We start from the raw sequence: 23858 nt of genomic DNA on the forward strand, positions 1-23858 counted from the left end.
AAACTGCATATTAACCTTATCTTTTTGCCTGTTGATGGTGCATGCTATTCTTAAATAATTCAAATTCTTTCCTTACAGGAATACCTCCATCTATTTTACTGAATTAGTAAATCTCCTGAATAAGGGCAAGCATTTAACCATGACACCCTTGCCTGAAAAAATGCACAAAAGCCATATCTGTAAGTCATTATATTGACAACATAAAGCTTTACAGATCCCTGAGTAGATGTTGGCTGGACTAATCCTGTTTTGTGTAATCAAATTTTATGTTTACTGGTCATGATTTAATTCTGACTTAAGCACTTGTACAATTTGATTTACTACATCAAGTATAAAGAGAACATTTCCGTGACATATCCCATATCTATAGCGTGTTACACTGGAATATGGAAGCACTAGCACTACCTTTCTAAATGCTCTGGAAAACCACCATATAATTCTATTTCATGCTACATAAAGATATGACCAGGATTATGTTTCTAGATAAACAAAACACACACACACACACACACATGCACACAGAAAACATTTGTTACAAAAAATACTTCACTAAACAGTTCTACACACTTTAAAATATTGCTCTTATCCAAGAACTTATCTTTTGCCTGTACATTAATAGAACAAGGACTTGTTAATCTACTACTGTATCTGAATCATGCAAATAAAAATGACGGATATATTCTGCATTTATATTATTAAACTCTAGCAGACAACACCCACTGGTATTGTGCATCATCCAAACTTCATTATGAACCATTCATCCAAAACACCATGCACTTCACATGTTTCCAATTCCCTTCCTTTGCAGGAAGAATGGAATAAAGCTAATCTCTCATGTATATTAGAGCTAGACCTTTCCCAAACTATAAATTTAACATCTTATTTCTGAAAAATTAAGGCATAACATTGCACAAACTCAATTTTTTTTTTTTTTTACACAAAATATTTTCTAGGGTTATTTATTAAGGCTGGCCAGCAGTACATAGTAAATAATGGAAGAACCACAGAAAACACAGCCCAATGTAGCTAACTTATCATTGTCAAAAGCTCTTCCAACTCAGCACCTACAGTACTAGGTGTACCTCACTTTCAGTGACTGTAAATAGGAAGAGGGATGGAGCGAGAACCTTACAAGCAGGGCCATTGCTCATAAAACAAATTTACTCCATAAGAGTGCTTTTTCCTTCATGTAAACTGGCTATTCCCAAGTCCATATGTACAGCATAAAAAATAAAGTGCAAACCTTCATCCAATTACCACGTTCAAATTACATGGTGACATTACTCGACATTCTTAAAAGTATGGTAAATATTACAACCTAACCATTTACTTGTAACAAACCTCATAACTTAATACAGTAGTTTTTTTTATAAACGGATCAGAAGACAACCTACAACAGATAAACCACATAACCGACAACCGAACGAGAACTGAATCATCTCCAGCACCCAGCACTACCGGGTGGGTAAATACAAGGCAGAAAGGCCAGCTTCATTCTAGATTGACAGATGTTGCCTTTCTAGTCTCCCCATAAATAGTTTATGTATAAATGAGGCATTAATAGAAGTATCAAATACATTCCGTAAGTTGGTGGAAATACAGTGCCATACCAGTAATGTATATGATAATAAATCCACCCTAAAATGAGTCAAGTTGGAATTTGATGCAATGAGACTTAAGCTTCAGTATTGGAGAAACACATGGCAGTATTAAGGCTAACATACACTGTGAACAAAAAACTTGTGATTTGTAACATATCAAAAGGAAGGAAACATTTCCATAGCAAAGTACATCTTTCAGCAGCTTTCAGTTCCATTTTGTATAAACAACCAATATACTAAAACTACACTTCCACCTAAAAGGCATGTATTAGCTTGGATCAGAAGCTTGCACAGCAGCATCTCTCAATGCGGACACCACCACTTGAGGAAGGTGATGGCGCAGCATGAAAGGGGATATCAGGATCTCTGAAAACTCCTTCATTTCGCCCCATATGAACTTCCACTCTCCAGCATTACCATCAAGCCTGGTGGGGAAAAAAAAAAGTTTGGGAGCCTGTCTCGGGGAAAAATAACAATCATAGTTAATCCTCTTATTTTTAAGCATTACAGGCTCTTCTTATGGACATTTTGGACCTAATAATTCAGTTAGACAGAGAATCAATATCAAGAGCAAAGTTGTAAAGCCATTTTTCCCACTCATGATTCTTCTGTTCCCTCATATTCATTCTATGGCACCATGTGACATCTCGCTCTTGACATACATTACACAACTCTCACTGAACACTATTTCACATTCTTTATGTTTTTTTATCAGCACTACAAGCAACTTGATCTTTTACTCAGCTTTCCTCTTTTCTTTCCTGTTCGTGCATTTAAAACATTTGTATTATAGTGCGAGAAACATCCGCTTCATTTAAATGACAGAAAAAATTCTAACGAAATAATCAACCAGTCCCTCAATTGTTATTTCTACATCTTAAAAACATAATGACTGATGAAGAATGTGTGTTTAATTGTGTGTCCACACAATCCTGGCAAATTAAAATAAGAGCAGGAGAGAAAAATCAAGATGGGGCCATAATTACTGTACACAGCCAACTACATCACTCAAAAACTTTGTATCCAATGGTACTCATATATTCCACAGTGCACTTAAGCCACTTCAAATAGCAACTATTGGTCTTGTAACTAGATAACCGAGAGTTCCCAGCTGCTCGAGGCCTAGTGTTGCCCTAGGTCAGCCACCAGGAGTTCATCATTATCCATGCATGTAACCGACTCATTAATGTGATTTTATATGGCACCAACATGCTTTCTTCTTTCATCTCTTAACTTAATAAAGAAAATTAAACACCCTTTCAATATGCTAGTGCAAATTATATTGTTATGTCTATGAAGGTTTCTAGTAGCAACACTGAAGAGTAAACTATTACATCTCTGCCAACACAAAAAGCCTTACCAGTCAGAGAAACTAATGGCTTAAGAGATTGTGGACAATACCAAGACAAAAAATCTAACAGATCAACTCGATAGAAAACAACGATCTTAAGGCTGCAAGTTTGATCAAGATTTGCTTAATTAGGCTTAGGACAAGTTAGGTTATGTTTATCATTAGTATGTCCCTTTTAAAATTCTTAAAAAAAATTATTAAAAAAAAAATTCTAATAATTTTTTTAGTCCCTTTTAAAATAAATAAATTATATATATATCTATATATATATATAAACTGTAGTAACTATATGTATTATAATTATTAGAAGATGGGATTTAATTTGCTTATATAAATAGTGTTTATTATGTAACGTAACCTGCTTACTGAGAAGATGTGACACCCCTGTGTCAAGCTCTCATACTGTAACTACACTTTGGTAATTACACAAAATATTCCTCCCTATGATTGCACAGTCAACTAATGACCCAAAACATTCAGTTTGAAGCCCACACTGTATGGATAAGTTTGGCATACTTCCTTACACCTGATTCCTCTATTCACCTAACAGCACTAGTAAATAGGTACCTGGGTTTTATTAATGTTTTGTGGGTTACATTCTGGGGAGTCAGATGCAGGCCTTGGGGAACTTTGATAAGCTTACAGGCTTCCTGTTGTTGATAATAGGGAAAATATGTCTATAGTACTCACTTCTCTTCCTCTGGTAAGCTTGGGAAGCAATACAAGACTCGACCAGGTAGATAGAGAGGCGTTTCTGTGTGTCGTGGAACCTGGCACCTTTGAGATCCATTATCAGAAAATGTCACACGCACATCATCAATGCTCTCCTGCACAGAAGGGGATGATGTCTATAAATAATTGCAAAATATTAGAACATTGTTATACATCACCTTACATTATGACAACAATACATAATAAAGGACACACAAAAAGCTAAATATCAATTCTAAAAGTAATGTTGTTCTACAAACTGTAATATATCTACAGAACTTCACAAATACTTTAGGTATATACATAATTACACATTTAGTCTCAATAGTTATTTGAATATTTTAACAAAGGCATTCTTTAATGTGATAAGAGATGAATGCTAACAGTCATAATGAACAGCTCAGTATTAACCAACATCCAAGTAGCATGCAGGTGCAGGTGTTCACAAGTAAGTGCATCAAAGCAATGTTCAGCAAAGTAATCAGCATCCCAACAGATGTGTATTGCATTGCTCATGATGTGTACTGCTCACTCTTTACTGGGCTTGCCACATTTATTCAGTTTCTTGCCTCAAGCTAATGTTCTTTATTCATTCTTTACATCTCTGCCCACTATACCAAACATGGTTTATGAATTTAAGCTCCCTCAATCATACTGGCACTTACTCACATATAGCTATACCTTCCCACGGCATGTTCATGCTAAATATGTGAATTCTGACTGTAGAAAGGATTACTGTATTTGCATATTTGTATGAAGCTGTATTTGTATAAGCATATATACTCATGTTGTTTGCTGTCTAGTCTGCAAATCCCTTTGCTAATTTATTAGTAATTTAAAGGATTTTCCCTAAAACTGTCAGAAAACTTTTTGGCTGTGGGAGATATTAATTTATTAAATCTATAACAAACTGAATGATCATTACAAGAATATAACAACAAAACTGTGCTTATGCCATTTATGTTGGTGAAAATAATTAGGTAAAGATGTGTAAAGCTGCAATAACCAAGCAAATGCTGTATATGCTCATTTTATTCTCAAATTCAATTTAATTACCCACCGCCCATGAAACATGTAAGATATTAGATTCGTGTGATGCTTCTGCATTTTAGCCATGAGGTGTCACTTAATACCTTTAACCTCCCTTCCTTACTTTCCTCATCTTTGGCCAATTGCCACTCCCACAACTATCCCTAAAACACTTCCCATCCTCTCTGGCCATGTAACTTCCCATTAACAAGCAATTAAAAAAAAAATGTATCCAATACTGTGACGAGATAACTGAGAACCTCCCTCACCAAGGTAATCATCACTTACTGTTAACCTAAATGTGCTCCTAATTTTAGGAATTATGCACCTCTTACTCTGCTACTGGCTGTAATCACAGACATCTTGACTCGTGCATGCTATAGATTATAACATCTCTGACATTTAACACCGAGCAGCTACTTCACCTGTAGTCTTTATATAAATTAAATATGCTAGACCTTGCTCCTGTTGCTATACTACTCAACCTCTGGTATAATACCTCTGCAGTTTTGTTTTAATGTTAAAATTAAACAATAATGCAATTAAGCCACCATAACACTTTTATAAGAGTCCAAACAAAAAATACAGCACAGAAAAAACAAAACACATCATTACTATGGCACAACAACATGGGACAGAAGCGTTAATGCAACTATCAGAATTATATATGCAAGACTTAACCCATGCGTAAAGACCACAGCTGTCCAATGGTTCGTATTTACAACACAATCATCTGCATCTCTTTACAGCACCTACCTGCCATATTGGATGTGGATATAAATACAGTACTTGTTTACCATCTTGGGAATATTTGTATTGGAATATGATACATATAACAAATTTCATACTAATACAGGCATTACAAGAAAATTGTCTATGAATAGCACTGGTATTACTAAGTCAGTGATGTTTCTAAAAAGCTGAAAATATTTATAGAAAGCTGGAAATTGAGTACTTGATGAATTAATTATGAATTCACTACTTATGAATTAGACATACAAGTTCACTCGAGTAAATTTTACATACTGTATCCTGCCCTTTTGTGAACAGGAACACATTAGGTACTAAGCACAGGTAAAACTTTCAAATATTGTACTGCTACTTAAGATTTTTAATAAATCTGTTTCCTTTTTATCTCTTATCAGATGCAGTTTCTTACCATTACATAATTCAAATTTTTGTTTACACCTTTTGAAAATTATTATATAATTATCTATGATTGGAAGACCAAAATTGGATTGGAAGACCAGAACTAAATTCATAAAGAAGGTTTCTGTGTGAACAACATCACAAAAGAATGGCAAGGCAATGTTGAAATAATATAAAAGTGTTCAAGAGACATTTTTAAAGAAATTAACAAAGGTGAAGATACAGGGAGGTTTTCTACAGATGAGAACAAAGAATAGAAACCTATGTTCAGCTACTGGACAAGGATTTTGGGTGTTATTGATGCCCAGCTACTGAACCACCACCTTGACACCTACTGTACCCATTGTTGAACCAGGATCCAGAGAAAACCAGGAACAGTGGCTTTGGCTTTACAATAATGTAAAAATGTGACCCATTGAGAGGATTGCTTGAACTAGAGGGGTTACGTGGCCCATCAAATGAACTAAGAGATCAAGTGCTGTCAACCCTTCGTTGATACTGGACCAGGAGCTTTAGGCTGTTAAGGCCAATCCACTGCATCTGACTTGGGTAGTGACATTAAATTATTTAAAATATGTTTAGAGATTTGGGAGTATTTAAATTAGCTAACAATTTTAAACATTAACATTTCAATTGAAACTGTGTTCTATACCTAAATATCACAAGTGCTTCTGTAACCCATCCACTACAGTCCACAGGATGATTATGCGAATACTGTATATAATATCATAAAATTAAAATATTATCAACTTAATTAGCCAGCAGATTCATGCTACAGTGCAAGTCAATTGGAGTCCACGAGCTTTAATAAAGATGGCAAAAAAAAAGGGTTAATTCAGCCAAGGGACCATCCGAGTAGGGGAAATCAATATATACTACTGTATACACAAGACAATGAGAAGCGCAAATAATCCAACACAGTAAGTGAAAGAAAAGCATGAAGAAGATTCAAAATTACTAAAAATGGAAAAAACTGAAAAATACAAGGATAGGAAAGGTGGACATGAACACGTATTTGGGAGAGAATTTGGCTGGAAATAAATGGCAAGATTTCTTTCAACGTTTATACATGTTGTAATCAAGATGTAGTGAGTTACGTGTATGGCTCATGAACCTTGACTGACTGACTGACTGACTGCAGTAGGAAACAGCATATGAGAAGAGACTGATAAACAAGAGCTTCTTGTCTCATATTCACCTGTTTATCATGAAATCCAAAAACTGGGTTGAACTTAAGACACAGGAAACAACATATAAGTATTATGATAGCCTCAGGTTAATTAAGCATGATTTGTTAAAAAATAAAACCAATTTTGGTGTTACACTAGTAGATTACCTTCAATTAATATACAGTATTTAATACTGTATATTTTAATTATAACTCGTATTAACTTTAGGCAAAAGGACAATTTGTTCAGCCTGAGTTTTGATATAATACTTAAGGTAAAGCTTAGAATATTAATGGTGACTCAAGATATATATTATATCATGAAGCTAAATCAAACCAGTCATAATAACCAATGAATTGCAACAGACATTATTATACTTTTCACTATCTCCAACCAAAGATTGATCCAATGCTCCGCTTATTTAAAATATTTCTCACACTTTAAATGGAACAAAAAATGAAAAAGCCCAATAGCAGAGAAACCCCTATGGCAATTTCACCTTCAAATGTTATTTGTGACGCTAACCTCTGGCCCCAGTTCAGGACATGCACATCTTATAGTGGAAATAACAATGCCTACCACCTTTCCAATTCTTCCCCACATACACAAGTGCAGCATGGTTGAACACAATACCCCGTTCCTTAAACTGAATGGGGAGTTAAAAAACCAACTCTTAAGGTTAATTCTGCTCGACATTATGTTTGCAAGGTTCAAGATTCCATTTAAATCAAAACAGAACTTTGTTATTAATTCCGTACAATAAAAAGCACTAGTAGTCTCTGTCTTTAGTCTTCAGTATCAGACTTTAGAAATTATTGCTCTCCATAGTGATCCAGATTCTTTAGACATTTCTTAATTTCTTAAATTCAGTAATTGTAATCTTAGGGTTCATCTATTAGTGGCAGAGCTTAAACTAAAGCATATCTTCCAATTTCATTATCAGATTCTGTCAAGAAATATAGTCAGCACACTTATACAAAACAAAAACATAACTGCCATACTTACATAGGTAAAAGAATTCGAGGCACTGTCAAGAAGTGGACGGTCTAGAGATGGACTCTCAACCGAGTTTGCAGAGTTCAGTGATGCTGCAGATATACCAAACAACATGTACCAGCAGCCCTGAGCTAGTACACGGTACTGGCAACAAATAAAATAATATGTAACAAATTCGTTTTTGTCAGAAATCAAATATTCGAGGAAATTTTTTAATCACAAATAAGCTACAAAAAAAAAAAAAAATAACTATCAATACTGTACATCTGAACCCCATAACTTAACTCTTATTGTCAATTACAGAGTCCATTATTACCCATTACAGTGGCCCCTGATGCCCAGTATCTGAAATATATTGTTCAATGTTTTGAATATAACAGCCAGTTTGTACATATGTGCCATAAGCAGCAAAAACCCATGCGTTCAAAATTAACAAGATCATCTTTTATATACTGTATCCTAAAATCACAATTAAAAGCTCACCCTGACATATTGAATAATTGGAAAAGACTTAAATATGTCTTTACAAATAAAGAGAAATGAAATCAGGCACATCCTGTTTATAACACACCTTTAAAAAAAACAAGGACACACCTTTGGCTGACGACAGGTATCTAAAACACACATAATCTTGTGACGGAGGTCATGGAGGGAATTCATGGATAAGCGAGGCACAAGATCATCCCCAACGACTACCGACATCACAAAGCTCTGAAAATACCACTTCTTGTACTAATCATGTTAGATTTTCCATAACATTTCTACATCTATTACTCTTATCACACTCTTGTTCATCTCCACTTCAGTTTGCATCCACAGAAAATATTTCTCATTTTTTTGTGAATAAATATTTACGCTCAGTGCATCACCTTGTGATTCATGAGCAGTACTGTATACCCTGAGAAGGAAGAAGGGCGCGCACCAGGAACATTAAAGTCTCATCACCAAAAACGCTAACTTAAAACAGAATATTAAAATGAGAACAATGGTCTAAATTTTTGTTTTGCATAAAAGATGGACATATTAAATCACTTCAAGTTAAAACCGTAAATCAACTATACATTACAGTAGTGTACAGTTTGTACAACTGTACTTAAGAATCTCACACTTAATTTTAGAATTTCCCAGACTCCTAAGACTCTTTACCTACAAAAACAAAAACAAAAAAAAAATCTTTGACAAAAACAAGCTATTGTAATTATTATTTACATAATTAAAAAGTATTCTTTTTCTTCAATAGAGTAATTTAAGCCTGCACTCTTTAAAGCTATTACTGTACTGTCCTTTAACCCTGAAACTGCTTCTGTCGCCCCTCAAGAGAGAGAGAGACCAATGGTGGTTGTCACCCGTGGCAGATTTAATGCGATTCGTAATATTCAAAATATACCCCAAAAATATTTGCGTGGATGCGATTCAACTTTAGAATGAATGGCATCTACTTTAGGTGTGAATGGCATTCAACCTCTGACAAGCGTTTGCCATATTGGTAAAATATTATAATCCATCAACAATGATAGGAACCATTGATGCTATGCAAAATTTCAAGGCATTTTATGGACCAAGATGATATTTGTGATACAGTAATAAGAAATCTATTACAATTCTTTTTCTTGAAAACTAATTCTTGGAATTTGATATTTAAACATTTCTTCACCTCACTATAGCCAAACTAAAAAGCATTAGAAGTTTTTCCACGCATTAAAAATATGTTTTACAATATAGGAAACAAAAACTTTATTTTGGTATTTTTTTTTTATATGAACCAGGAAATCAACCTAAAAATGGGTGTACAGGTAGAGTTAATGTAGTAGTACAGAACTGTATTATCTTTAATTTAAGCTTGCAATATTATTTAAGCTTTAATAAGAAAGACAAGAATTTACCTGTGTAGCCAGAGCAAACTCCTTTGAGCAAAGACCACCCGGCGGGGAAAATGCAAAACACTTAAGACTGGGGTACTGCGGCCGCATCAGAGTTGCCAACACCACTGCCGTCCCTGCACCCAAACTGTGCCCTGTCAAACAATATCAATATATATAACACCACCTTTTCAATAGATCCAATGTGACTTACACTGGAGGCAACCGTTACCAGCTTCCTGGACCTCTATGTAGAACAGATAATTGGAGATACTTTTCACCCATATAGAAATTAACCCAAGAACCACATAGCAATCAGAATCCATTCGATTTGGCAACTCCTGCAGAAACTTGTTAAATTCAATCTTTAAAGGTTCAACCATTCTTCCATCCAACCCTTTACAATAAATGTTGGTGGGAAGTCAGGTTGTGGACCTCTGATGTGCAGCGTTATCTTATTGTACTTATGGTACCTGACTTTCATCGAGTTCATTCTACACCTCCTGCCACATCTATCATGCCAGTATCTTGTAATATTATTGTGCAAGTTTTGCACTACTCTTAAATTATTGTGTGTGTTTATTATGAGATGTTCATCTAGCTTCCATTCCAGGGAGCACAATTTTAGTACTTTGAGGCAATCCGAGTACAGAACTTTAAATGTAAAACTAAAAAATGCAAGTACACTAGACATTGCTGTATATATTTTAGCTACAGTATGTGCATTAAGAAATTGTACAGTAACTAAAAACATATCATGCAATAATAAAGGGAATATCACAATGGTGTAATTATTCTGATAAAAAAAAAATGCACTAGCCAGTTATGACGAGTCCATAGCCGGTGCGAGCAGACAACGCCTCAGCCAGGGCTCGCGTTTCTTCTAACCTGCGAAGGACAAACCTTGCTGCATGTACCATGCCTTTGTGAGCAACACAACCTTCAGGAATCCCTTCAACCTCAATCTAAACCAAAGAAAAGAGAAGAGCATTATTGTAATTCTATTTTGAATTGTATTTATTTGCTCATTTGATTACTTTGTTAGTGTGGCTCCAAGCTTCCTGTGTGCCATCCCTACAACTGATACACAAGACCATCCTATATAAATATACAATATCACATCTAACTATAATTATGAAACTATTTTAATCAGTTTTTCCAAATAAATTTTTTAATTGATTAAATTATGATGGTAATCTTCATGCAAAGAAAGCTCCACCAACACTAACATTGATGCTCTGAGCGTTGAGGTCAGTGATTGCGTCGTGGAGCGAGAGTGTTCCACGAATAGCCACCACAACATTTTGAGTTTCATCGTCAATTGCAACAAAAAATGGCACCTGAAAGAGAACATTATGGTGAGTGCACCATTACTGAAATATCATGCGCTGTCAGCAAATGTACATACTGCATTCACATAACTGAATTGGAGTAAACACAATACAGGCAGAAAGTGTTTTGATATATAAAAAGCCTGTCCTGATAATTACAAACCCTGTCAGCTCAATCTCTTGCAACATTAAAACTAGTACCGTTTATTATTATTATCATTAAAAAGATGAAATGCAAAGGACAGCAACCAGGAAAGTGATGGGACAGTCGATATTCAAAAGGACTTCTCTAGCACAAATCATCACTACACATTTGTGTAGAGTAGTTCATCAACTGAGTTAATGAACCTTAGGAGTAGAAAAAGTACTTGTGAGCAAGAGCTAGACTAGATCAGGTAGGTACTAGGAGGAAGAACAGGCATTTTAACATGGATGAAAAGGCTAAATACATATACAAATGTGATCAAGGCTCAGGAGTGAGGCTGCTGGCAGACAGTGTTGGCACAGAATGTGGTGTCTGCTCTAAAAAGTTGTTTTGTAGACTGTCTGATTTGCCATAATCAGTAATAATTATATGGGTTCCCACAGAATTGTGCAGAATATCTTGAGCTAAAGGAAGCTAAGCATGAGAAAATTTATGAGATTCATTTGAAAGATTTTTTGGTTAGTTTTTATTTTAAGGGAAGAAAATTTTGCGCAGTCAAAATAGAGAAGAATGCCTGGGGCAAAGAATGACAGCTACATGCAAAATGCAGGACTGCACACTTGTGGAGTGAGTCTAAAGAACAACCAACAAGGAAGGAAAGACTAACATCAGGAGAAGCACCAGAAGCCCCCTGGCTTTGAATATCAGCCATGGACAAAATGGCAAAGAAATTCATCAAAGCAAAGCAGTAAACAACTACATATCCTCAGCATAGGGACAAATGCTGGCAGACTGGACTGAACCACCATTGGGAGAAATTGTGAAAAGTAGATCTTGGAACATGAGAAATGGCAGACAAACAGAGCTTCAACCCCGAACAGTGCAAGGAGCACCATAAAAAAAATTCATTCAATCACAATCAAAATTAATCTTATAATTGGAGATCAAAATGTCTAAGGCAGCTGGACAAAGGCCACACCTACCTTACAAATGCCAACAAGAGCAGCTACCCCAAGACCAAACAAGATGAGATGGTATAGGCAGCAATTGAGGAATTAAGAGAAGTCAGATGAGAAAAAGAGAACACCAGTGGCAAACAAAACTAAGGAAGGATACTGAAGAAAGGAACAGACAGAAGGACTACAAAGTCACCACACTGTGCCACAGCAATTAAAGACATCGATGTAGCACTAAGAATGCCACCTGACTAACACAGATTGCACAAAAGGCTAAGAAACCCCCCCACACATGAATGTTAGCAGAGAACTGCAAACCACCAAGGCTTGGTGCATCAATGAGCTTTATGGAAAGGCAAAGCCCTGGGAAGGGATGGGGCCAAGACAAAGGCAAGAAAACTCAGGAACTAAGGCTAAACTAACCACAAGAAAGCCTGTTGGTGAACACAGCCTGCAAAAGAATGCAACCCACAAACAGCCCTTATCCATTTAACTTGGGAAGAAGCCCCTGGACCAGGAAAAAAAGAAAAGATAAGTCCATCTTCCACAGGAAATGGAAAAGGCACTCCATAAACTGGATGTTGCCAGGACCATGCACAGGTAAATCATGCCATCCTGCAAATAGTTGAACAGACTGCAAAGCCAGGAGGAGGAAGCCTAGACTGCACCTCATTCCATCGAATAGAATGGAAAGGAGAGAGAGAGAGGGCTACTGCGCAAATAGTTAACATATCCCGAAAGAGAGCAACACATCCAGTATGCATCTGGCACTTGCACGCTCAACACATTGATACACGGGAGATCAGGTAACTGATCACATGAAGACTCTTGCACAGTTGGCTACGGGCTCACTCTGTTCCTTACATGATTGTTACCTAATGTTGTTAGTGAATAAAGCTTATGCCTATTGATGCATATAATAGGATCATGAAATGTATGGGTCTAGCAGTAGGTTTCAAGTGAGCTGAGGTAGGATAACAGCTCTTGCTTGCAGTTTCACTAGGTATATCATTTGACAGCCCTTATGAACCCTAGTCTTTGTTATAATAATACAAAAAAACACTGATAACCATAGTTCAAGAAACCAGAAGCAAGGCTATCTGGCTATCCTTTGAGACTAGGTAAAATGTGCATGCACCACAGCCAAAATTCTTACAAAATCCACCGAGTCTTCTTGCAAATGTACAAATAAATAAAGTACAACATTTTATTACATCGGGGAGACTGTTCCACAATTTAAGACTATTTGCCAGGCATTTCCTTTGGTTAAGTTGATCCCAGAAGACATCAAAGAAACACTGTATTTATCGTGAAGTGTCCGAGTTCAATTTCAGCATTATAAAAAAAATTGAAGCACAGGATTAGTATTACAGTAGAGTGCTATAGACCAATGTGTGTGTAGTTAGAAAATCATTGTTATAAATCTCACCAATGACTTCATAACTGTGTATAACCTCTTACCTCTTGACAGATGGGAAACTATGCTATATACTGGAGCAAATTTTGTCAGATTACCTCATATATTTTGTTGTGGAAGGTGATGTAGGTGATATTGTCCTCGGTGAGATTAGTGATTGCCTTAAGTGCTGCTGTGTGGCAGAGGCAGCAGTTATCCTGCATAACGAACTCTGGAGATGATCTGCACATTAAGATTTATTTCAGAGTTATTTAGAAGTGATAAAGCATTAGTTGGAAGTGGAATTTATAAGAACAGCTCTGCTATCTGATGCATAGATACTGCATGGCCAACTTAATCAAATTTAAAGTAACTATTTTACCATGCTAATCCACATATTGTACTAAGCAAGCAACTCTTACGGTATCACAAAACAGTAGTTTGACATATTGACCCCCCCCACCACACTGTTGAATTAACATAGCTGTTCTTGCCTTGAAAAGCCCGATTATAAAACTTCAAATATAAAAAGTTAGTTTCACCCACCTGCAAAATGGTTCAGTAAATAAATTTTAACCTACGTGCTAATAATAATAAAGCCATTTATTAAGTTACTTATTACCTGAAGTTTTATTCCATATTATATTGTAGCAACATTTTTCACTTTTATGGAGCATCAGTCCAGTAAAAATAGAAGATCACTACAGTAGTACTGTATATGAAAAGAGCAAGATGTTCACACACCATTCACCCAATCTGCCAGACTACACAGCAACATAAAAGTCACACCACTATCACACCTGTAAATCATTCACAAGAGTATCCCTCCACTTCATAAGATTAAAAGTATAAAAGTAGTGTTTCTCAAAACATGTCAGTTAAATTATGTCACACAATAACTCCCTCCTGAGGAGGCCTGACAGCCGAGTGGACAGCGCTTCGGATTCATAGTCCTGAGGTTCCGGGCTCAATCCCCAGTGGAGGCGATAACAAAGGGGCGGAGTTTCTTTCACCCTGATGCCCCGTTACCCAGCAGTAAATAGGTACCTGGGAGTTAGACAGCTGCTACGGGCTGCTTCCTGGGGTGTATAACAAAAAGGAGGCCTAGTCGTGGACCGGGCCGCTGGGACGCTAAGCCCCGAAATCATCTCAAGATAACCTCTTAAACTGACTCCACCAAATCATGTTTTCTGCCACTATGCTTTCTTTTGAACCAAATTTCCATGCACACAAATTCACTCAGATCTTTGCTATATTTACTATACATTTCTTTGCTATATTTGAGCATTTTTGCATATACAGTACATCCATACAAGCAGTTTTTCCTTATTATGTCTTCTGCACCATTATGCTAATCTAATCTATAGATATATCTTTCAGCATTCTGCCTTCAATACTTCTCACACCAGCAAAACCAATCAGACTCACATTTGCACTTCATTTATAAATTTTGGTCATCAGATTTTAAAAGCACCATAGAATTCCAAAATTAATATTTGTTTGTTTATTGTCATGCATAATGCCATTACTCAAATAGTACTTACAACAGACCATACAGGATGGTATCGGGTGCATGCAGTGACCTGATCCCTGACCCATGATCTGTTAATAAGGAAAGATCTGTGCATATATTTACCTGCAGCACATACAACACCGCAAGTGCGACCATAGAGAGCAGCATGCACCACAGAACTGGCCATAAACAAACCAGGGCCAGCCGTAAGATGCCAGAGCATACTTCATAAAGTGATAGGCACTGCCAACTTTCATCCACTCAGGACGTGGTGACTGCTGGTACGGCAACCCTCCTTCATCCTGCAATGCACCTGAGGAAAAATCTTTAGATTTATAAACACAGTATTTATATAATCATAATGATCATGATCACAAATGTATTTGAACTGGCAAAATATTTCTTCGATTTTAAAAAATGTATTTAATGTCAGTGTCAGCATAAGGCAATAAATAAGACATTAAATGGCAGGGAGGCATTCATGTCTCTCCCATAGAAACTTTAAAAAACGCTGAAAATAAATTTATGTACAAATGAAATATGCAATTACCGAGTACTTTTGCAGTACTATAAATCATGACCTTCCCAATTAATTCAGACCATCTTCCCAAGGCTACAATAGAGATAACATTCCAGATGACAAGTCTAAAGGCATGCAATCAACTCAAGTTTTATATGTAAATGATAAATAGCTACTGTAAAACTTCATAAACAAACCCAAAGCAAGTATGGTTGTTCCCTTTAAATTTAATTTTTTAACACACATTTTCACAAACGCTCCCCCCCCCTCCCTTGTCTCTCCTGCCCCTCTTCCTCCCCCATCTCTCCTTCCCCTCCCTCCATGTCAACTTCCCCCGTCCCCTCCATCTCTCCCTCCCTCCCCCATCCCCTCCATCACTCCCTCCCTCTCCCGTCCCCTCCATCCCTCCCTCCCTCTCCCGTCCCCTCCATCTCTCCCTCCCTCCCCCATCCCCTTCATCTCTCCCTCCCTCACCCATCCCCTCCATCTCTCTCTCCCTCCCACCCCCGTCCCCTACATCTCTCCCTCCCTTCCCCATCCCCTCCTTCTCTCCCTCCCTCCCTCTTCCCTCTTTCCCTTGCAGTAATAGCAGTAATTTGCAGCCCTCACCAATGCTGGCGGTGGAGGAGCGGCTGATAGGTAGATGGAGGTTGAGCTTTCTGTTGGACTCCTCCCGTTGCTCCTCGTGTTTCCTCTTCAGCCTCAGTAGCACCAGAGCAGCAGCTAGGTCGGATGCCACCAAATCACTCTCCTCAAACAGAGAGGCAAATACATCTGCAAGTTATTGTGAACCAATATGAGTTGTGTGGAAAATAATGAAAAATGCAGATATATTAATGAACAAGTTATAACAATGCAATTTATCAACAAGATTTTATAAACCTTGGCACATGGCTTTGGTCCTTGTTCACAACCGACATTACAAATAAAACTAACATTAATATAAAAAAAAATCCCAGTTTTTTCCATTTTAAACATTATTATATACATATTACTGCAAAATTGTTATGAAAGTGTTACATCCAAATTAGATAGCCTAAAACTATTAAATTATTAATTTAATACTAAAATTAAAGTTACACAATGTAAACAAATTTTTGTTGAGAAGATAAATCGAGAAGATAAATCCATAAAACTCGCCTTACAAAATTTTAAGCCAACTCATTAATCCTCAAGTCTTGACTTACAAGACCAAATAAAATAATGTACCGATAACTTCCGATAGATTTCCATAAAATCCACCTGGGAAAGATCATCAGGGCAAATCGGGGGAACCTCTGACAAGCCACTAGCTTCCTGTCCTCGTCAAGGCCACTAGTGTTAAGTCACCCTCAGGTAAATTCAGGTAATTGTAATTTCTATGAGGAACAATCAGGGATACCAGCAGAAGATGTATAGTGGCAAATGATGGCTGTCTACTTGTCCAATTGGCACCAGTGATGATCTCATCATTAAAGTTCACCACTTTACAAAATAGAACCACTACATAAAAAATAAAATTATTGTAATTCCTTTACAGGGGAAAACTCAACACTATTCCATCTTATTACATGCACCCTTCAGTCATAGTGCTTGTCTCTACCTGCAACATTTCTGAAGGCTTCAGAGCTATTCTCATCACGAGATCTGACGCAACAAAAAAAACGACAGCGGTTCTCCCACAGCTGAATATAGTGACTCCTGAAAGAGAGAAAAGTTACTGCCCTTAAGTATTTACAATGCCACTGAGCTAACAAAAATAGATAAATATACAATATACATATAGTACTGTACTCTACTACAATAATACAAACTGAAGCTGTGCAAAACTCTAAGCTTTAGGTATACAGTACAGTATATGAAAAGTATTTTCCTGAGCAATAAACTTGGATGGTCACTAAAGCAAAATTGTACTGAACCTTGGTTAGGATATGGCTTAGTCAAAGCAGGTTGACATACTACACCACAGCTGATGCAAACTGTACTTGACCTTTAATGTGCAGCTATCACAATATCTGCCACTTTGACCATGCACATAAAAAAAAATATGTTTTTTATAATATTATACATTTGCATGGAAAGTAAGGAAAATGTTAAAATTCAAATATCCAAGTTGTGTGTTTCAAGCTCATTGGGAGAAAGCCAGGTGTGCAAGTCAGTGCATCCGTGGACTAGTACCCACAATTTGCCGATTCAACATGTAGGGAAAATAGGTGTGATGTTCAAATTAGGTAGTTTATGCTCATTATTCACTTCAGTTTACACAATGTGTGAAATAACTATTTCTATGTAATTGACAACAATAGTGAGTACTGTACATAGGAATGCAATACAATAAAATATGTACATCTATATTGCTTGTAAATCATTTAATAGGACAACTAAAGGGAGTGTCATGCGGCCCATTCCTTTGCTGCTATTCTACCTGGAATCATCGAGAAACAGATTCACACAGGTAGAAAAGACCATATGGTGACTTGGTAATTATATTGCTTGTGATACAAGATAATTTCATCTATAGTAAGCAATTAAAAATCCACAGATGTAATATAACAATAAAATCCTAAAACCTGGGTGATAACTTATCAACATATGACAACCACATTTCCCAGGGTTCACTGTATGACAATAACTGCACTTTAAGAATTAAAGAACTGTACAACAGTCTGGATATCTTAACTGAAGAAAATTATACAAACAAATTTTTCTGCAATACCAAATTTATGAAAATTAGCTAGAAGAAATATTATATATCATGTACAATACAGTACAGTACTGCTTATTTATAACATGTACCCAAAACACCTCACAGCAAATGAAGCAACCAATGAGATTAAATGCATGCAAATAACAGGAAATAAACAAGCCCTACACAAGACTAGGGGGTCTCACCTACCCTAAGGCACCACCTTCAACAAGCCCTTGCCTGCTGGGTCGCTTCATGGGATCAAATAACAATAAAATCCCAATGAAAATGAGTCCAATGGCAACACAGGTGTAGATGACAAGAGCTGGAACAAGAGAGTAAGATAAGAGGAAAGTACATCAAATATAAATAGTAATGCTAAACAGAAAGTCCCTTACTTATAAGCTTACAAATTTCAGTTATAAAAAATCATTCAAGTTACCGGTACTTTTCTTTTACAAATTACTTTTGCCAAATATGTAGGCGTCTCAAAACCTTAAACTTTACCATATTCCAAACTCTTTGTAAAGTAAAATACTAGTATAGTATAACCAAACATTTTGGCAAAATAAATTTCACACAATTTACTCCATCCATCTACTGTTTGCAAAAGAAACTTTTCATAAATTTTGATGGTACCTTTGTTTTCTTAGCTTGAATCTATGGCCACTTTCTTTCTGTTCTGGGTTTTAAAATTTCCTCCTTATCAATTTTAGTGTTTAACCAAATAAATAATAACTGTAGACTAATTCATAAAATTAAATTTCACATTAGTATCACCTTTCATCAGAAGGGGTAAGGCTGTATCAGGTTCACAGTGGATCTGACCTGTCAGTATCCATACACTTCCCATTACATTCCAATGCAACCTCTGGAATACCAAACATAACTCTGCAAAATGTATCGGATGCAGCATTAGTCAAGCTCATTTATTATACATTAACACAAAAATAGACTAAGTAATACACGTAATTGCATTTCATACAATAACAAAATGTAAATGCAGCAGTATTATCAATAATATCTGCAGGTCTAAGATTGTTATAATTCATCTAAATAATAATCCAGTAACTGCTTACAGTAAATGTATTACACATACAGTATAATACTCTTACAGTATAAAACTGTATAAAATACGGGCTCACCATAGCCCGTGCTACTTAGAACTATTTGTTTCAGGTTCTGAATCTTTAACAACAACAACATAAAACTGTATACTGTAAGATACAGTACTTAAGTGTCCTACAGTATAAAATTTGTAACAAAAATTAACAATTTGGAAAGCACCTTGTCACAAGGAGACGAGATACACGTTTCCGGGGGGCAGTATTCATGATGGTGCCACGACTGCTGAAGAACACTAGTAACACAGTTATGATGAGCGTTGTTCCCAGAATGACCATACTGCCTATAAGAAAGAGGCGAAGGAGGTGGCTGCCACTGGTGCACCTGGAGGTGTCGGCTTCGTGGTGGATAAACAGGGTCAGTGTCAACCCAAGCCTGTCAGATCAGAGTTTAGCAACTTTTAACAAAACACAATTTTTGTTTTCTATTGACTGCACAAACTTTCAAAACACAGTACAGTATCTCCAAACTTTTGTAACCAAGCTCAGCAGACATTTTGAATAATATTTTTCCCCCTGGAAAATGCATTTCTCTCGGCCCTCGCATGACATTATGCACAATTCTTAATGGGTGAACAAACATTACGTACAAGTTTTTCTTTGCAAATTAAAAAATGAAAATTTACATTATAATATCGAAAACATTTATAAAAAAATCCATAGAGTATTTATTATTATTATTTAAAATTAACATCAATTCTGATTTTCTCCTAAAGAGCCATGAAATTTTAAAATCATACTTGTATGGTACACTAAGAAAAAACAAAAATGATTTCAAACTTAATTATTTTGCACAAATATGTTTATGTAAAATCACGTCATATGCTCCAAAAAAAAAAATTAATTTTTCTGGGAGGGGCTCCTTGAATAGCTCCTCACTGCTACAACCTGAAAGTAACCAAGCCTTGTAGAACACGTCAGGCCTCTGGGAACCTGAACTTGAATATAACCGCCCCCCTCCCTCAAAAGAGGAAAAAGGGTTGCTTAGGGAATAAGAGATCACTACAATATAAAAAAAAAGTGCACCATAACAAGAAACTGCTTAGACAAACTTGTAACCCTGATGGAAGTTTTCTTTATTTGGGATTTTTTTTCTTTCTTTCTAATGGGATTTCCACAAACTGCAATACTACCTAGCTTTGTCCTGCAACACATCCTGTGTGTTGCTCACACAGTCTTATCTTAATCACACACTATATCAGCCAATAATATTATCAATGTTCCTTCCTACCTTTAAATTCGGCCAAATACACTCTTCACCAGTCATTATTGAATCATTCAACATATCAAAACCATTTTAGTACACTTTCATTCCTTACTCTATTCTACCTACACTGCACATGTTTTTCAGACATTTCATTTCTGCTCCTCTAATTCCTGATTTTATACCTCTATACATAACAGCACATAAATTAGATATGCAAAATATGATACTGTAGCTCAGTCATTTTCCTACCTTTAACTTGTTGGTTAAAAGTAGGGTAATGGTAATGGAACAATGGTTATTACCCTACCCCATTACCATTACCAGGTAATGGTAATAGGGTAGGGTAATGGAACACACATTGGTTTTCATATGGATTCTAAAGCACTTACCATCCTGCACGCAATATAACTTCTATAATGCCTGGAATAACAAGGTCATCACTTCCAATGCGCCACCGTCGCTGGAATACCACTAATGCTGGCATCTTTCTTCACAATCTAGTATCTAAACAGGGAAATGAGATAGTGTAAATTACATGATCAAAAACTCATCAAAATCAAATACTGTAATCATTAAAATAATAATCAAAAACATGATTATTATTATAGTACGTATTATAAACTAACAAATGAAGTACTGTATGCTATAGAGCAGACAGAACAACAGCAGAGGAAGTTGCTGATCTGTACAATGTAATCAGTGCAGCAGCAGAAACCCAAGCCCTTATAACTGGAGACTTCCACCACCAAACAATAGACTGGGTGTATCTAACATCACAAGTGAAAGGAGAAAAATTTCTTGACCCCTTCATATGATCACAATAATATAAGATAACTACAATTATAGAAACCTTAGTAAAGGTCCTGGATGATAATTCTAAACTACCCTCACAGAGACTATTAAGGAATGAGAGAGGAATTGCAAAACACTTCCTGAAAGGAGTTAAAAGAAAATCAAGACATGGAAGTATAATAGGAAAGCTTCAAAAAGGTTATTACAGAATGGGTTAAAAAATATGTGCAAAGAAAGAACTAGACGAATGACACAAGCAGAGAGAAAAAAAAGCTGTAATAACCAAGCAAAACCTCTGGAGCAGGTATTAATTAAAATAAAAATAGATTATGAGATATTCAGAAAGGCTTTAAATTCAGCCAATTGGGAAATTATTAGATTAGCCAAAAGAAACTACAAAAGAAAGCCTGCTCAAAACAAAGGAGAATCCAGTATTTCTATGCCTATATAGAAAGTAAAACTAAAATAAAAGACTAGGTAGGAGGACCTTTAAAGGATGAGACAAACCAAGTTAAAATTGACGATAAAAGGGCAGCCAACATTTTGAACGCATACTGTACTCTGCATCAGTATTCACACTAGAAAGTTTAGACAACTTCCTTATACCAACACAAATGTTTGAAGCAGGTGAAGACAATGAATTAGGGGATATTCAAATAACATGCGATGTAATCAGGAAAAGCAGTGGCAAACCAAAAGATTCAAAAGCTCCAGGTGTTGACAGAATTCAATCCAAAGTTGTTCCGGAACTGACATTTGAACTACTGTTATGTCTGCCACTGAAACTTCTTTCCAGAAAATTAATCAACCAAGGGATAGTTTCCTTGGATTTAAAAATATGCAAATGTTACTCCTATTTTCAAAAAAGGCAGAAAGAACTTATAGAAAACTACTATTCAATTAGTTTAGGGTTTATAACCCTATGGGTGAAAATAGCATCTGTTTTGTCCTACATTGTTGTTTGTTGAGCTTGAAACTCTCCTTGTTTGTGTTACAACTAAAATTTTGAAGAAGCCGTCTGGATCTACATCCTCCAAATTGTTCAGTATTTAAAGTTTCAATGAGACTGGCCCTGTCATGTCTGGTTTGCAGTGTTGTTAGCCTTGAGGCCCTCAAATGTTTCTGGTACGAGACCTGACTTTTGTCGACTGGTTTTGAACTTTCACCAAAAAAGCTGCCTTTCTGAAGACAAGGTCTCCATACATTGTCACACTAATCCAAAGTGAGGGAGAGGGGGAGTCACATTAGACTTCAAGGAAAAGAAAATGGTTATTCAGCAGTAGCACACTTAGGTGTGCCCCATCTAGACTAGGGTACCCAAGCACGGAGACCTCGCGTTCAAAAAGTACACACTTGCTTGGAAAATGTTGAGCTATCTACTGGCAGGTGCACTAAGGCATCAAGCGAGAGAACGCATCCAGACGTCTCTGTCCTGCCCAAGAATTAATAATGGGCTAATTAATAGGTAAATACTGGAATTCTGAACATGTTACTGTACATGTATACTCCTGTATTAGTTAATGTGTTCATTTAGGTATAATGCAGTGGCGCATTTGGTGTTGGCAAAGATATAGCTAGGATGGCTGCTATATTAAGGGGGAGGGCTAAATTAAATATTACTGGGCAAAGTGATTGGGAGGAATGAGAAAACTCTTAAGAAACTAGCTATTTCCTGTGCCCACCAAGGTCACTCCTGTTGCAGGCTTGTGGTCAGCTACCTCCACCTCCGGGTCTTGCTATATCCTCGGATTACTACCACACACTTATACTTATATTAAGCTACACGGACTAGCACATGTTTCACATCCTCCGCCGCGGACGAGTTAGCTGGCACATTATCAACAGGTGACACCCCCACCAAAATCACCAATATTATCAGAGAACATCATGCATGACCGGAAGCGAGATAGGCTCAGAGAACACCCAATAGGTGTCTCCAGCACCCACCTGCCGGACACACGGGCATCTCTAAGCTGTAGTCTCACACACACACGCACCACGCCATGCCAGTGTCCCTGCAGGTGTTCAGGAGGTGGGCGGACCCATGGTGAGGGAGGTTGTGAGGGGCGGGGAGCGTGAGTGTCGCCTGGTGAGTGACAGCCCGGGTACTGGAGGTGTACGGGACCGCCTCCACCACACTGGGGCTCAACGCTCCATATACCACCACATGCATGAGCGCTTTCGTCATTTAATACCTTTTTTTTTTTTAAACATACTTAAATCAGATAAGCGCTCGGGTTATTTTACTGTTTCTCTCCTATGTGGAAATAAATAAATAAATAAATAAATAAATAAAATATATATATAAACACACATAGACACTCACCCTGCAAGTTGACTCGAA

General features: G+C 36.7%; 1 protein-coding gene across 1 annotated transcript; it reads right to left on the minus strand.

Moving 5' to 3' along the window:
- Positions 1-1110: 1110 nt before the first annotated feature.
- On the minus strand, positions 1111-23604 carry LOC123765002 (diacylglycerol lipase-beta). Its single transcript, XM_045753316.2, is given in 17 exon segments — positions 1111-2026; positions 3643-3800; positions 8016-8150; positions 8601-8717; positions 9890-10020; positions 10686-10830; positions 11095-11205; positions 13813-13936; positions 15330-15519; positions 16336-16500; positions 17309-17406; positions 18602-18716; positions 19172-19253; positions 19255-19282; positions 19679-19891; positions 21112-21226; positions 23462-23604. Coding segments are annotated over 16 exon segments (2064 nt in total). The 5' UTR covers positions 21207-21226; positions 23462-23604; the 3' UTR covers positions 1111-1869.
- Positions 23605-23858: the final 254 nt, after the last annotated feature.

This window comes from Procambarus clarkii, chromosome 29 (genome assembly GCF_040958095.1).
Source record: "Procambarus clarkii isolate CNS0578487 chromosome 29, FALCON_Pclarkii_2.0, whole genome shotgun sequence".
In the NCBI taxonomy this organism is placed as follows: Eukaryota; Metazoa; Arthropoda; class Malacostraca; order Decapoda; family Cambaridae; genus Procambarus; species Procambarus clarkii.